The following is a 13,185-nucleotide window of genomic DNA, read 5'->3' on the forward strand; positions in this document are numbered from 1 at the left end:
AAATAATCGACGATTACCAAAATAATCGTTAGTGACAGCCCTAAGAGCCATTACTTTCTGGTTTCAGGGAATTTAACTGCTGAAACTGCTTGATTTCAGAAAGCTGATGCATGTTTAAGTTCACCTGTACAGATCTCTGACAGACAGGAAACCCTGCTCGCTGCCGATGACAACATGTTCTCCTGATACACACATGTCTGTCACCTGCTCCTTCAGAGGAGCGCTGCACAGATGCTTCCCGTTCACAGAGTACAGGTGCAGGGCGTTCTTATCCTGCAAACACGAAACACAAAGAGGATCGGTTTACATGGGCACAAAAATATGTGCGGGGAGAAGAAAAACTGAACTTTGTTTGATACCTTCAGTGTGGCTTTGCCCTCTATGCAGGTGTGCACCACTAGATGTCCCTCCGAGGACACAGCAAGGTGCATGATGGACATGGGCAGAGAGCTCTCACACGGCGGCCGCAGAGAGCGCATGTACTGACCCCTCCGAACAGTGTGAATCATCACGGTTCCATCCTGTGACACACAAATGCCTTCATTTGAATGGTTCTACTTTGAAATCCACTTTTCTGCCAAAAATGTCTCTAACCCTTAAGATGGCTTTACTGCAGTACTTTCAGGAATTCACTGCAAATTCTATATGCACATATGTAAATGAGCTCTGTAATGATTGGTTGACACAATGCCACTGTTGATGTCAAGTTGCTGAATCGTGAATAGGTTTGAGAACTTCTGAGAAGTAAAAGTTGCTGCGTCCCAATTCGTGTTATCAATCCAAAATAGTTTTCGAAATTCGAATTATTGTCTCGAATCATAGTATGTTAGAATGAGTATTTCACTTGCTGCGTTTACATGGACCCTTATAATCCGATCGTAACCAGACTAGTAGCACAATCGGAACAAAACAAGTCACATGTAACCACGTCAATCGGAATGAATTGCCAGAATGGCCAGATCTGATTACATTTTCATTTGGATTGTAAGGGGTGGTTTATTCCTTTTGTAATCCGATTGAGAGGTCATGTAAACACTTGATCGGATTGAAAACCAAAACTGAAAGTACTGCGCATGTGCAATGACGTAGAAATAGCATAATGACGTATGACGTGTGGAACGAGCTGTTCTTCCAGTTGAATAAAGTCATTCTAAAATTTTCTTTCCACTCATCGTCTGTATAGAGGAGCAGGACAACGTCCCACCAGTCCTCGTTTATCCTCAGACACCTTGTTTTGGACGTGGGAATGGGTGTTTTTACTGTTTGATAAATACAAGTAGCACGGCATAACTGTTCATGTGCTCATCGTTGCCTAGTTAAGATCCGATATAGATAAAAAGTCTGCTTTTAAAACAAATAAAAGGAGGAACGTTAGTATGCAAGAACTGCGGGAAACTGTATATTTATGCAGTGTGCACATGTCAAAAGATTAAATCCGATCAGAAGCTTGTGACATATAAACGCGCTCATCATCACCCATCATCATTTTGTTTGGATTCATCAATCGAAATTAATTAATTCAGATTGAAGCAAAAAGTGTCCATGTAAATGTAGCTATTGATACACGTATGGTCTACTACAGTATTTCTGGTTAGAATCCGAAGTGCTGACCCATGCACACTCAATGGCTAATACTGCCCACAACCCATTCGATTAGAACTACAATTTTATCCACATTATATTTAATCTGCAAAAGCATTGTGAACTTTTATAAAGATACGTTTGGTCATAACTTTTAAATGTATCATTATGCAAACACATGAGGAGAGTCTCTGCATGAAAGACTCTCGACTGGCAGATCAACGTGCTACCTCTTTTCTCTCTGATAGAATAGGAAATTAAACAGAATAGGGAGGATTTTAACTGTGATGAGATGGTTGACCGGGCAGTTTAAACTGTGACAGGATGCATGTAACTAATCGTCCGTTAAACACGCAATTATGATGTAGTAGTTTGTCCGAAAGCTTGCCTACTCTTCCGCTACATACTCAAAAGTATGTAATTTCCTTTACAAAAACAGCGCATACTTTTAGGGCATAGTAACAGTAGGCAAATTGAGACGCATCAAGTGTTTTTGAGTGACTGTGTGAGAGATGAATCTCACCCTTGATCCAGAGACTGCCATATCCAGCTCTGTACTGATAGACACACTCACAACTTCATCTGTGTGTCCATACAGTACCTGCACTGGCTTAGAGGACAGACCCACTGGAGCACCTCCCTACACACACACACACACACACACAACAAGTTAAACAAAGTCCCAACACTGCAGTAGAAATACACACCCTCTTCTTTATATGAGCAGAGAACAAAAATGTTACTCATTATATTTAACACAAGTGAGCAAGCAGTTTTCAAAAGAACCTTTTCAATTAGAGGAAGGAAACAAGGAAGAAACTCCTGGAATATTGATTAAAAATGGCCACTTTGCCGTCTAAGAAACATCATGGCAACATCCACTCAAACTATTATTTAAAATTCATCTCTTCAGGATGTTAACTTACTTGTGCTATTATGATATATGCATCACGTTTTCCACCAACATTTTAGGCAGCACAACTGTTTTCAACATCGATAATAATAAGAAATGTTTAGCAAATTAGAATGATTTCTAAAAGGTCATGTGACACTGAAGCCTGGAGTAATGATGCTGAAAATTCAGCTTTGCCATCACAGGAATAAATTACATTTTACAATATATTCACATAGAAAACAGTTCTTTTAAATTGTAAAATTATTTCACAATATTACTGTATTTTTGATCATCAAATAGATGCAGCCTTGGTTGAATTTTTACAATTTTATACATTAAAGACATGATTGGGTTATGAAAATGGACTTCATATTTAAGAAATGAACCACGACTGATCAGGTGTGTTTTCCAACAGAACAGAACGCACCTGCTGCAGCACCTGCCACACCATACAGGTGGTGTCTCTGGAGCCAGAGATCAGGTGAATCCCAAAGTGATCTGTGGCCAGGCACGTTATGATGTCTGCCAAGACAGAAAAATATAGACACAAACATAAACAAGTTAGCAGAACTGTTTCCTGCAACTCAAGGTTAAAGTGAGAACAATACAATCTGCATACAAATTGCGTGTATTCGTGTGACAAAAACAAAAGACAGGCAGAAAGAAAGAAGGAAAAAAGAGGACGGTCAAGAGAAGCAGAGAGAGAGAGTTTCCATTACCCATGTGGCGGATGTGTTGCCCGACTGTTTTGCCCTTGACAAGTGACGTCACTCTCAGGCTGTTGTCCCAGTGGCCTCCACTGAAGAGCAACTTCCCGTCATGAGACACAACAAACAGATGAGCTGTGACTTCAACTCCGGGAGAGAACGGCCCTGATAGAAACCTCTGAGTCCTACAGAGAGAGAAAGAGTGTGCTTGTTGATGTGTCGTTTATTTTAAAGGAAGTCCAGGGCAGCTACAAACAGGATGTGAGACGTTAACTGCCAGAGAGACTCACTTTGGACTGGCTACGGTGGGGTCTTTGATGAAGGTGAAATAGTTGGATATGTTCTTGTCGTAGGGCAGCCAGCCATGAGTTCCAATCAAGCAGTTGTGGCTCAGTGTTACCTTGATGACCCAAATGATGAGAGTATTAAACATTTCATAATAACTAGAAACCTCAGAGGGCATTAAAGACAACGTGGAACAGTATTTGCAATGCATTTATGTATAATTTATGGATTATGTACAGTCATGATGGCCATTTTTGTAAAATGAACACTGTTGGGGTGATTGGGACTCCAACAGTACATAGAAAAGTATATAAAATAATACTTATAAATATAAAAAATATAAAATAAATTTGACCCAAAACTTTTTTTAATACATTTTAATATGTAAAAATTGTATTACAATGTGCATTGATACATTGTCCACAATGAGACAGGAACATTAATAAAATATTAATAAAAAAAAGTATGTCAGTGTGATCAGACAGTACATTATCTTAATTATCAAATAATTTTAATGAATGAATTAATACATTTATTTGTTTAAAATAATCTGAGTGAAAATTATTTTATATATTTTTATATTTATATAAATATCATTATTGTATATCACTTTATATTTATATATTTTTTCAATGTGCACCAATAAATAATAATAAGTAAATAAATAAACAAATATATATATATATATACTGTATGTATGTATATATGTATATATATATACTGTATGTATGTATATATGTATATAAAATACTGTATGTGTGCGTGTGCGTGTGTGTGTGTGTGTGTGTGTGTGTGTGTGTGTGTGTGTGTATTACTACATGGACTGATTAAATGTGCACATTAAGACAAGGGTCCTTAATAAAAATTTAATAAATACAATAAAAATAATAGAGTCAATTCTGATGTTACAGTATGTGTCTTTAAACCTGTCTGTAATATGTGGCTAATGAAGCCCAGACTTACCAAAGTATCTGGACTCCCCTGCGAGATAAATGAATGTGATTGGTTCTTAGGGACAACCGCTTTAACCAGTGGTACATTATCACTGATGCCCTAAAACAGTGAAGGAACAGAGAGATGAAAATCAGTCCACACTGTCACTCGACAGAACAACAAATAAATAAAGGACTGCCAATTCAGTCACCTCGATGAAGAATGATTTGAGTTCAGTGAGGTGCTCGAAAATGTTGAGAGGACAGGAGTCCAGACGAGTTCTCCTCTTCTCCAGCTCCTCCAGAGAGAGACGCATGGGATGGGGCTCCTGAATGCACATTAACACAGAGCAGCTTACAAACCAACAAATGCGCCGTCATGTTTATCTGTAAACTAGTGCTCTGCATTTAACATTCAAAAATGAAAATTCTGTCATCATTTACTCACAAATCAAGTTTAAAACAAAGTGAGGGAGAGCAAATGACAATTTTTTTGTGCAAACTAGTTCTTTAAAGATGCAGCACACAATGCATATAATACATAATCTGATCTCCATCTGAGCATCTAATAACACTGCCTGCATGTTTGAAGAAGCATCAGTGGGTCGTACCTTCAGTAACTGGCACGGTGTCTGTCCAAAGTTACTGATCATGCCTTCTAGAGCTTTCCTCTCCTTCTCATCTGTGATGGCGTCAAGATCAACAGCACCTAAAACAACCAGAGACAGTCTCATTTTGCTGCATTTAATTGTTGCACCATATTAATTATATTTGCACTCAAATAACTACCAAAACTCAATTTATTGAAATAACTTGATTTACATGCAAGTTAATAACCTTGCAATGCAAGTAAACCGCATTTTCAAGACCGGATTAAAAACAACTGGTTATTCCCTGGTGGTGACGTCAAGTGTTCTGTTGATTATCCGAGTTGTGATGTTATATAAAGCATTAAAAACCCCCAGAGTATTTCAAAATGACTCATTCTCCTCTCATATTTGAAGTTTCTACAACTGTCCTCTCTGTCCACTTGTCCTTTGGCTGCACGAGATGAGATTTTATATTTCTTAGGTCAAGTTTGAGTTTGCAATGTATTTCTCTACCCCTACTGCGAAACACTCGCTGTGGCTGGATGCGCTTAAATCTGCCGTATAAGGACACTTTCCTGTCACACATCACACATGTGCACTTCAGTAAGCTGACAGAATGCAAGTTAAGGTGTTTATATGCCGGGTGAAATCGGGGTAATGGGCAAAAATATAGCTGTGTCGATCGGTTTATTCTTAAGCCGTTTATGACCCTACACCGAAAGGAAACCGGTTTAAGGCGTTTACATGACCAGACACGTCGTTGGCTTAAGCATAATTGGTGCATGTAACGCACTCAATGTTACCCAAGAATTGGTAGCTAAGGATTTTATCCACATCACCACTTGTATGTTTAGCTGTATGAAGGACGTCATACCTTCATATGTGCAGTAATAGAAGACATTAAGGGCCTCCACTGCAGCTGGGCCCCTCTGTTTATAGCCAAAGATCAGATCAATCCATTCATGCAGATGGGCCGACACATACTCTGATTCCTGAGCAGAGACACACAACATCCACATCAAGAAAACGGTCACACGCTATGCCTCCTAAACCAATATTTCTCTAAGGATAGACCTGAGGCCATTAGCCATTACGAGAGGAATTTGCCAGGAGGTGACTGGGAAAGACTCTTTTGTCGTTCTAGTTTTGTAACCTTTCACAATGCTTTAATAGGACAGAAGCAGCAGAGGAATTGAGAAGAAGAGGGAAACAGATACTAAGAGAGGACCGTATTCAATTACAAATTCCTCCCTGGAGGCTCTCTATTGAGGTTAGTGGAGAAGAGCTGTGATGAGGTCATCAGAAACGGGCTCACCAGGGCTTTGCGGTGCTTGTTGATGAAATCCTCGGGAGATTTGGCCCATTTAGGCAGGATGACATCATTTACCCTCTCTTTGGAGATCTGCGAGCGACCCAGGTCAAATCCTACAATGAGAGAGAGAATGAGACGATATGATAAAAAGGAGTTAAAGTGGATGGGATAGTTTTTAAAAAGTGACTGCATTCAATTTTCAAACAAAGCAATTTATTTCTTTGTCATATTGACTTCTGTTTTTACATGAATTTTCAGTGTTTTTCACACCGTCCATTTTTGGCAAATTGCATGGAAACCAATGGAAACAGAAAAGTTGTAACCAGTTTTTCAACACAACAGGAGGGTTAAGCTATTCCAGCTTAACTGGCAACACTATCTCAACCCATCTTGGGATTTTGGGATGGAAGTGTGTGTTGAAATAAATGGAAGAAAGTGTGAGAGTTTTTGCTATTCTTAACTAGAAGTTCCTCTGAGAAATGTTGACTCTGCTGCCTCTGCTCACCGTTCTGGTTCTCCAAGAATTCCGGGAAGTAAAAGAATTCTGGGATGAGCTCTTTGACATCGTTGGGATTGTCCATGAGGGTCTGCCAGGTAGCAGGAATGGAGTGAAACTGACGGTCAGCACAGTCAAACCTGCCACAGACAATCAGACCAACAACAGATCAACTTTATTCATTTAATGGAAAACAGGATTTTGCGAAGATACGATTTGAAAGCCATAACCAAAATTACATATGACTGCCCATATTTACATAGCCAATCATAACAGAGGCCAATCTTAAAGGTACAGAAGCAAAAACAGGCTGTTTAATTCGAAGCATCAGAGAGAGAGAGAGAGAGAGAGAGAGAGAGAGAGAGAGAGAGAGAGAGAGAGAGAGAGAGAGAGAGAGAGAGAGAGAGAGAGAGAGAGAGAGAGAGAGAGAGAGAGAGAGAGAGAGAGAGAGAGAGAGAGAGAGAGAGAGATGTGGAAAAAGAGTGGAAAATGGTCATGAAAAACTAAAACAATCCTGATTTTAGTACAGTAAGAAAACGTAATTAACAGTAAGTGGACTTCAGGGAAGATCTTGAATTTCACTTCAGTGACCTTTTCTCATACAGAAAAAAGAAAAGTTGTGATTTGGTTGACAAGAGACACAAGAGAACGGACAGAATTACACTGACAAAGAATAAAAAAGGCAAAAAGAAGAAAAGCAGACAAGCATCACCTGCCGCTCTGCAGCTGGATGTGCAAGGATGTGAAGGGTTCGACTCTGATGAGGTAATGCATGACTCCGGCGGCGTTCGAGTAGTGCGTGCCGTAGTGGAAACGGTCTATGGTGCCTGTGGGGTCTTCAAAACTCTCATATCTGCAGATCATTTACAAACACATTTATCAATGGCATTTATTGCTGCCGCAAAATCAACTTTCAAAACATTTCCTCTTTTCCAAAAACCTAGTGAGCTGCTTCACTAAATAAGTATTAAAGAACTAAAATTAAAAAAATTTATTAAAGCTAAATAGAAAATTATAATTAAAAAATAAATAGGTTTAAATAAAAAAAGTTTAAAACTAAATAAAAAAATAACTGTATAAAATAAAATAAAAATATTAAAATATAAGGCTAATGTAAAATATTAATAAATACTTCTAAAATAGCACTGTAAGAGACTTAGTTTGCAGTTAGCATGTTGCTAAGCTAATTATGCACAAATACATTGTACAAATATTGGATGAAAATGTATTTTTAATTAGAAGTTATTGAAAATTGTATTGAAACAAAAACACTGCTAGCTTATAACCAAGATTCAACCTATATCTGATGTAAAAATATTCAGGTTCCTCACAATGCATTCTGGGATTGCATTATCTGTGAGGGATACGTTTTGCTGAATTTAATGAAAAGAAGATATTTAATAAAACTGAAATTTTGCAGCCTACTATTTGGTGAAGCCTTCAGAGAGGGACTATACCATCGATAACTAAAAATGTTCCCTAGGTAGGCGTCTTACTAGGGATTGGAACAGTGATGTTTATGTACACTAAAACTAACTGTACTAACTTTACGAATCATTTTTGTTAATCGACAAAGCTGCAATAAAATATAAATATTATATGAAAAGTATAAACTTAAAGCCTTTATATAATAATACTAAAACTTAAACTAAATTAAAAATGATTCAAAATTTGTATGAATACTATAAAAGTATATAAATAACACTGGTTTGTAACAGCATTATAGATTAAACAGGGCAACCTGCAGTAAACACCGAGACTTTTCTCATAGTAAATATGATCTGTAAGGACTGAGAGAACAACACAAAGACATAAACGTAAGACAGAAACACACTTCTCTCTGACGGCTTTGGCATTCCTCTCGTTCAGCACGGCCACAGGTTTGGAGAGATCTCTGAACACCCGTGGATCGGACAGATCCAGCTCCTCTGACGTATAATCCGACAGGATCCAGGGGAACTAAAAATATGCAAGATCATTTAGGTAATGAATGAACTCTGATGTGTGACCATACTGCAGTTCAAACAGAATCACGAGCGGGTGTGTAAATGTCACTCACCACAGGATACTGAGCCAGATCATTATACGTCCTTCCTGCTATAGTGTTCAACTGCATCAGGTAGTCAAAGTTCGAGATCTCCCTGTTCACCCATTTCTGAAGACAGAGAGAAGCAAAAGTCAGTACTTAATCAGCTCTAAAACTCCAGTGTCTATATACTACATCAAATCCCTAAACTGAGAGAGCTTCATACGTCTGCAGTGACCTGAGTGAGTCCAGACGCTTTGAGCAGCTCCTGCGGTGAGTGAGTGGCCTGAAGAGAGAGGGAACGCAGCAGCAGCATCCGACTGTACACTTTATTGCGCACCTGTCAATCAAACCCAGAAACAAACAATTATGAGGTCTCATTCACTAACTACGGGTTCGCACACATTTGCACACATATTTTCACGAACATGTTTTTTATGTACAGCTGGTTAATGAGGTCTGTAATCTAGTAATCTAGTTTCTCTACATAAAGGTGTTTTTTGAACTGGTTTTGAGGGTGGCACAGTTGGCATTGCATGAGGATGTGGCTGTGAATGCTTTTCGTTGCATCTTTAGAGAGTGTCATGTTTGCCGAGTGACGAAAGGCACGATTGTGAGGACAGCCATCATATCATATAGAGATGGTTTGGGCATATTTTATGCAAATTACTAACCTTGAGTAAACGGCTGCTCATTTAGAATACTACAAATTCATTAATATATTACAATGAGGGAACAAATTAATGTGCGTACGCACGTGTTGTGAACTAGGCAAGAAGTTCTCCTGTGTGCATAAGTACGAATAATTCAATTATTAGTGAATGAGACATGATGAGAGTTAACACTTACAACGGATATAAAACTTTTTAAGCATTTGTATGCAACATTATATTCATTAATTCATTACATAGGAAGGAGAGAAATAGATGAGACACTTGCTTAAAGTCACCGTGAAATCAAAATGGACAGTGTCGGTACTGGAGAAATTAAGAAAATACACATGCTATTTATAATTGATAGACGTTATATCTTTCAAATTCTATCTTTCCCAGCCGTTTCTATATGAGATAATATTAAACCATTTGTCCGTGATGCATTTTTGTTATTCGCAATCCAGAAGAGAGAGAAAGCGAGCGAGCTCTGTCATGTGGAGCTACAGCGAACACAACACCACAGTCAGCTTAATGAGTGAGGATGGCCAAGAGAACTACAATAAAGTTTAGTCTGCTTAAACTTTAGGGATGTGCTGTGATATTAAAATAAATTTATTTTCGATTTCGGCTTCCAATAATTATAACAAGATGATATGAGGTAAAACTATTCCTATAGCCGTGTTCCGTCAAGCATTACATCCTTCCCTTCACAGCTGAGCTGTCATTTCTTGTCAGAATCAGTGATTGTTGTAAACTGCAATCTCTACTGTTGCTAAACTGCGGGATGTGTTTGATAATAAAGAGCTATTAAATGCACAATAATCCGCGCAAGAGAGGCTGTTTTCAACTTCAAGGCGGCTTATGTGTGTGTGCTGCGAAATGGACCGACTTGCACTTTAGACTTTGTGTGCGCGTCTAAACCATCAAATACACAACAAATAGCCTGTGTCAAAATGACCAGATTGGAGAGTAGTTACTTTAACAGTTTATATCTTAAATGGGCGTAAATAGTTTGGAGAAATAGGAGAATATTATATTTTTAGTTCTGCATTCGGTCTTAAAGGGGCAGCGTCTAATAAACCTGCTGATGATTGAGCCATTAATTCGAAACGAACAAAAGGCAAAGAGAAAATATTCACATCTCTTGAATTAATAACTTTAGCTTTTATAAACATTAATCTATCAATTTATACAGTGAAAACTATGCAGTGTTATTTTATATTTCATTACTTTATCAGATTTCTTTGTAGGTTTGTTCTTCCTAAGTCATATTAATGTTAGCAGACCTTCTGAATGCCTGCACACTGGTCCATTTACAAATAGATGTTTTATTTTTTTGTTAAGACATTGCTGTTTCTTTTGCTATAGATATTTTACTTTTCAGATTATAAAGCCATGTTAATTAAGTTCTTAATTATGTTTTGTTTTTTTTTTCATAAAAAAAAAATTAAATTCAGTATAATAAAAGGAACTGATAAGAATGCCGTTAAAGTACCGGATCGATAAGCAGTATTGGTAAGAGTAGTAATACCGTTAAAACCTTAACGATACTCATCCCTATTTGTAATACAGTGGAAATTAGTAGATTTGGTTAGCATGTTGATTTACGGTGTGCGCCCCTAAATGTTCTGGTTGTGCCCCTACAATTTTCAGTTGGGGGCCACTGTGCTCCTAGTGAAAAAAGTTAGTCTGGAGCCCTGCAGTTCTTGTTTTATGGAATATTGCAGTGTTAATTATAAATGATTTAATTATGCATATCTTTTTTTTTTTTTTTTTTTTTTTTCATGTGACCTTGTAATCTTGAATCAAAAATAACTTCCCCTCCCTCTTGCAGTGACATCTCTTCTCTGATGATGTGTTTACTGGAGCGAGGGCGGGACAATCTGTCACTCACATGACATGAGATCAACCAATAGCAAACCACAACCATCCAATCAATTCTCCATGGACAACATCAAGTCCTACCCTACGTGCTCTATCATACACCCAGCACAATGCGGCGACACAAGTGTGTTTTTGTTTTTGTTTTTGTTATTTGCGCCTATTTGTGCGCCCATGGGCGTGCTGGTCTGAAAATGAGGTGTGTTCAGGCGCATTGTTGGCCCGTTGATATTTTGAGGCAATATTTTTAGTTTTTTAAAGGGCATATTAGTAATATGCGCCTATAGGAGGGTCCACAACGCGTGTGCACTTTGTATATTACACACACAGGTACGTGCAGCAACACACAAACATTTTTTAATATAAAAAAAAATAAAAATTACCTGCACTTTAGACCATGTGCTTAGATCGTTAAAATAGGGCCCTACATTTTTTCACTTGGATATATATCACAATAGGGAAGAAAAGATTATCGCAACTTCCTTTTCATGATGACTTGAAACATTTCTGACCTCTTTCTTGAAGTTCAGGAAGTAGTTGGTCTGGTCGATAAGAAAGATCTCTAATGCCGAGCGTCGGAGGTTGTATCTGCGCAGGTGGATCTCTCTGATCTGAGACAGAGGCCATTTAAAGTCTTGACCTACACCTGAAAATGGAGAACATCAATATCATCTCTTTCCTCACATACATGACCTTTGATCTTCACACAGCACTTTCCCAATTTCTCCTCACCTTCCTCTTTCTCTGCGCTGCTGTCGTAAAAGTAAATGTGTTGTGTGGTAAGCTCAAGACGACCCGGATAGACGTCAACCACTGTGACCAGCTCACAGTCCTCTGAGATCACCAACTTCTCCCTTTGACCAGCCTCTTCTGAATCAGCCCTTAGAGAATAACAGCGAGCGTGTTGACATACACATCAATTTTATAAATAAATTAAGTTTTATTCCACAAACGTACAATAAATTGATAAAAAAGTGACAGTAAAAACATTTTTATTCAAATAATTTCAGCTTTTTAGACCATTAATAATGTTTTTGTTTGTTTTTCAAATTAATGCAGCCTTGTGAAGTATAAGAGACTTCTTTCAAAAAGTGATGAACCACCTTAACATGTTAAATGTCAAAGTGTAAACAGACTAAGTTGTTTAAACAGCAAAAAGGCATTTACACCGATCAGGAGTAACATTATGACCACTGACAGATGAAGTGAATAACACTGATTATCTCTTACACATTATCTCATCACATGTTAGGGCGCTTTCACACTAGCACTTTTGGTGCGCACTCGGGTTCGATTGACGTCAGAGTTCGGTTCGTTTGGATGATGTGAACGCCTTCTTCCGAACTCGGTTGCGCACCCACGAACCGTACCAGAGTCCGCTTAAAAAGTTGGAATTGGGTCCGTTCATGTGAACTCTGGTGCGGTTCACTACTGATGTGAACGCATTGTACTAAATCACGGAAGTGAACCGCTGACTTAAGATTTGATACAAATGTGTTTCACTCATTTTCCTGGCGAGCGTGATTGATGTACTGCAAGCAGAGAGCTGTAAATCTCATTTCTGCTCGCCTTCAGCGTTCTTTAGAGCATTTGCAGTACATTCGCGGCAGGTAGGTGCAAGTGCCATTACGTCCTGAAGTTTTGGTAACAAAACCAACAGCTCAAAAACAAAAATATACAAGTGTGGTGAGCAACGCTATGCATTTTTCTACCTTCTCGCTCGCCGTCGTTACCAAGCAACGGCGTAAACAGCTGCTGCTTTGATGACGCAAACGCACCACGGTTCGGACCCAAATAATATAATATGAACACAGTCCAGCGGGGGCA

At 38.4% G+C, this 13,185-nt stretch overlaps 1 protein-coding gene across 7 annotated transcripts in view; it reads right to left on the reverse strand.

Moving 5' to 3' along the window:
- nbeal1 (neurobeachin-like 1) overlaps positions 1–13,185 on the reverse strand; it is an 89,466-nt gene that overhangs the window by 5,282 nt on the left and 70,999 nt on the right. For 5 of the 7 annotated variants that reach the window (XM_079841108.1, XM_079841105.1, XM_079841106.1 and 2 more), the window contains 18 exons: positions 12,091–12,239; positions 11,871–12,004; positions 9,051–9,164; positions 8,858–8,953; positions 8,633–8,757; positions 7,511–7,651; positions 6,808–6,938; positions 6,306–6,415; positions 5,865–5,982; positions 5,012–5,109; positions 4,613–4,729; positions 4,432–4,521; positions 3,474–3,583; positions 3,196–3,368; positions 2,904–2,998; positions 2,105–2,221; positions 360–521; positions 125–273 (listed from right to left, as the gene is read on the reverse strand). In XM_079841108.1, the coding sequence (XP_079697234.1) occupies positions 125–273; positions 360–521; positions 2,105–2,221; positions 2,904–2,998; positions 3,196–3,368; positions 3,474–3,583; positions 4,432–4,521; positions 4,613–4,729; positions 5,012–5,109; positions 5,865–5,982; positions 6,306–6,415; positions 6,808–6,938; positions 7,511–7,651; positions 8,633–8,757; positions 8,858–8,953; positions 9,051–9,164; positions 11,871–12,004; positions 12,091–12,239 (2,229 nt within the window). The remainder of the gene's footprint in view (positions 1–124; positions 274–359; positions 522–2,104; positions 2,222–2,903; positions 2,999–3,195; positions 3,369–3,473; positions 3,584–4,431; positions 4,522–4,612; positions 4,730–5,011; positions 5,110–5,864; positions 5,983–6,305; positions 6,416–6,807; positions 6,939–7,510; positions 7,652–8,632; positions 8,758–8,857; positions 8,954–9,050; positions 9,165–11,870; positions 12,005–12,090; positions 12,240–13,185) is intronic. The other 2 variants (XM_079841109.1, XM_079841107.1) reach the window with 1 other exon arrangement.

Source organism: Gobio gobio, assembly GCF_949357685.1.
Source record: "Gobio gobio genome assembly, chromosome: 17".
Classification (NCBI taxonomy): Eukaryota; Metazoa; Chordata; class Actinopteri; order Cypriniformes; family Gobionidae; genus Gobio; species Gobio gobio.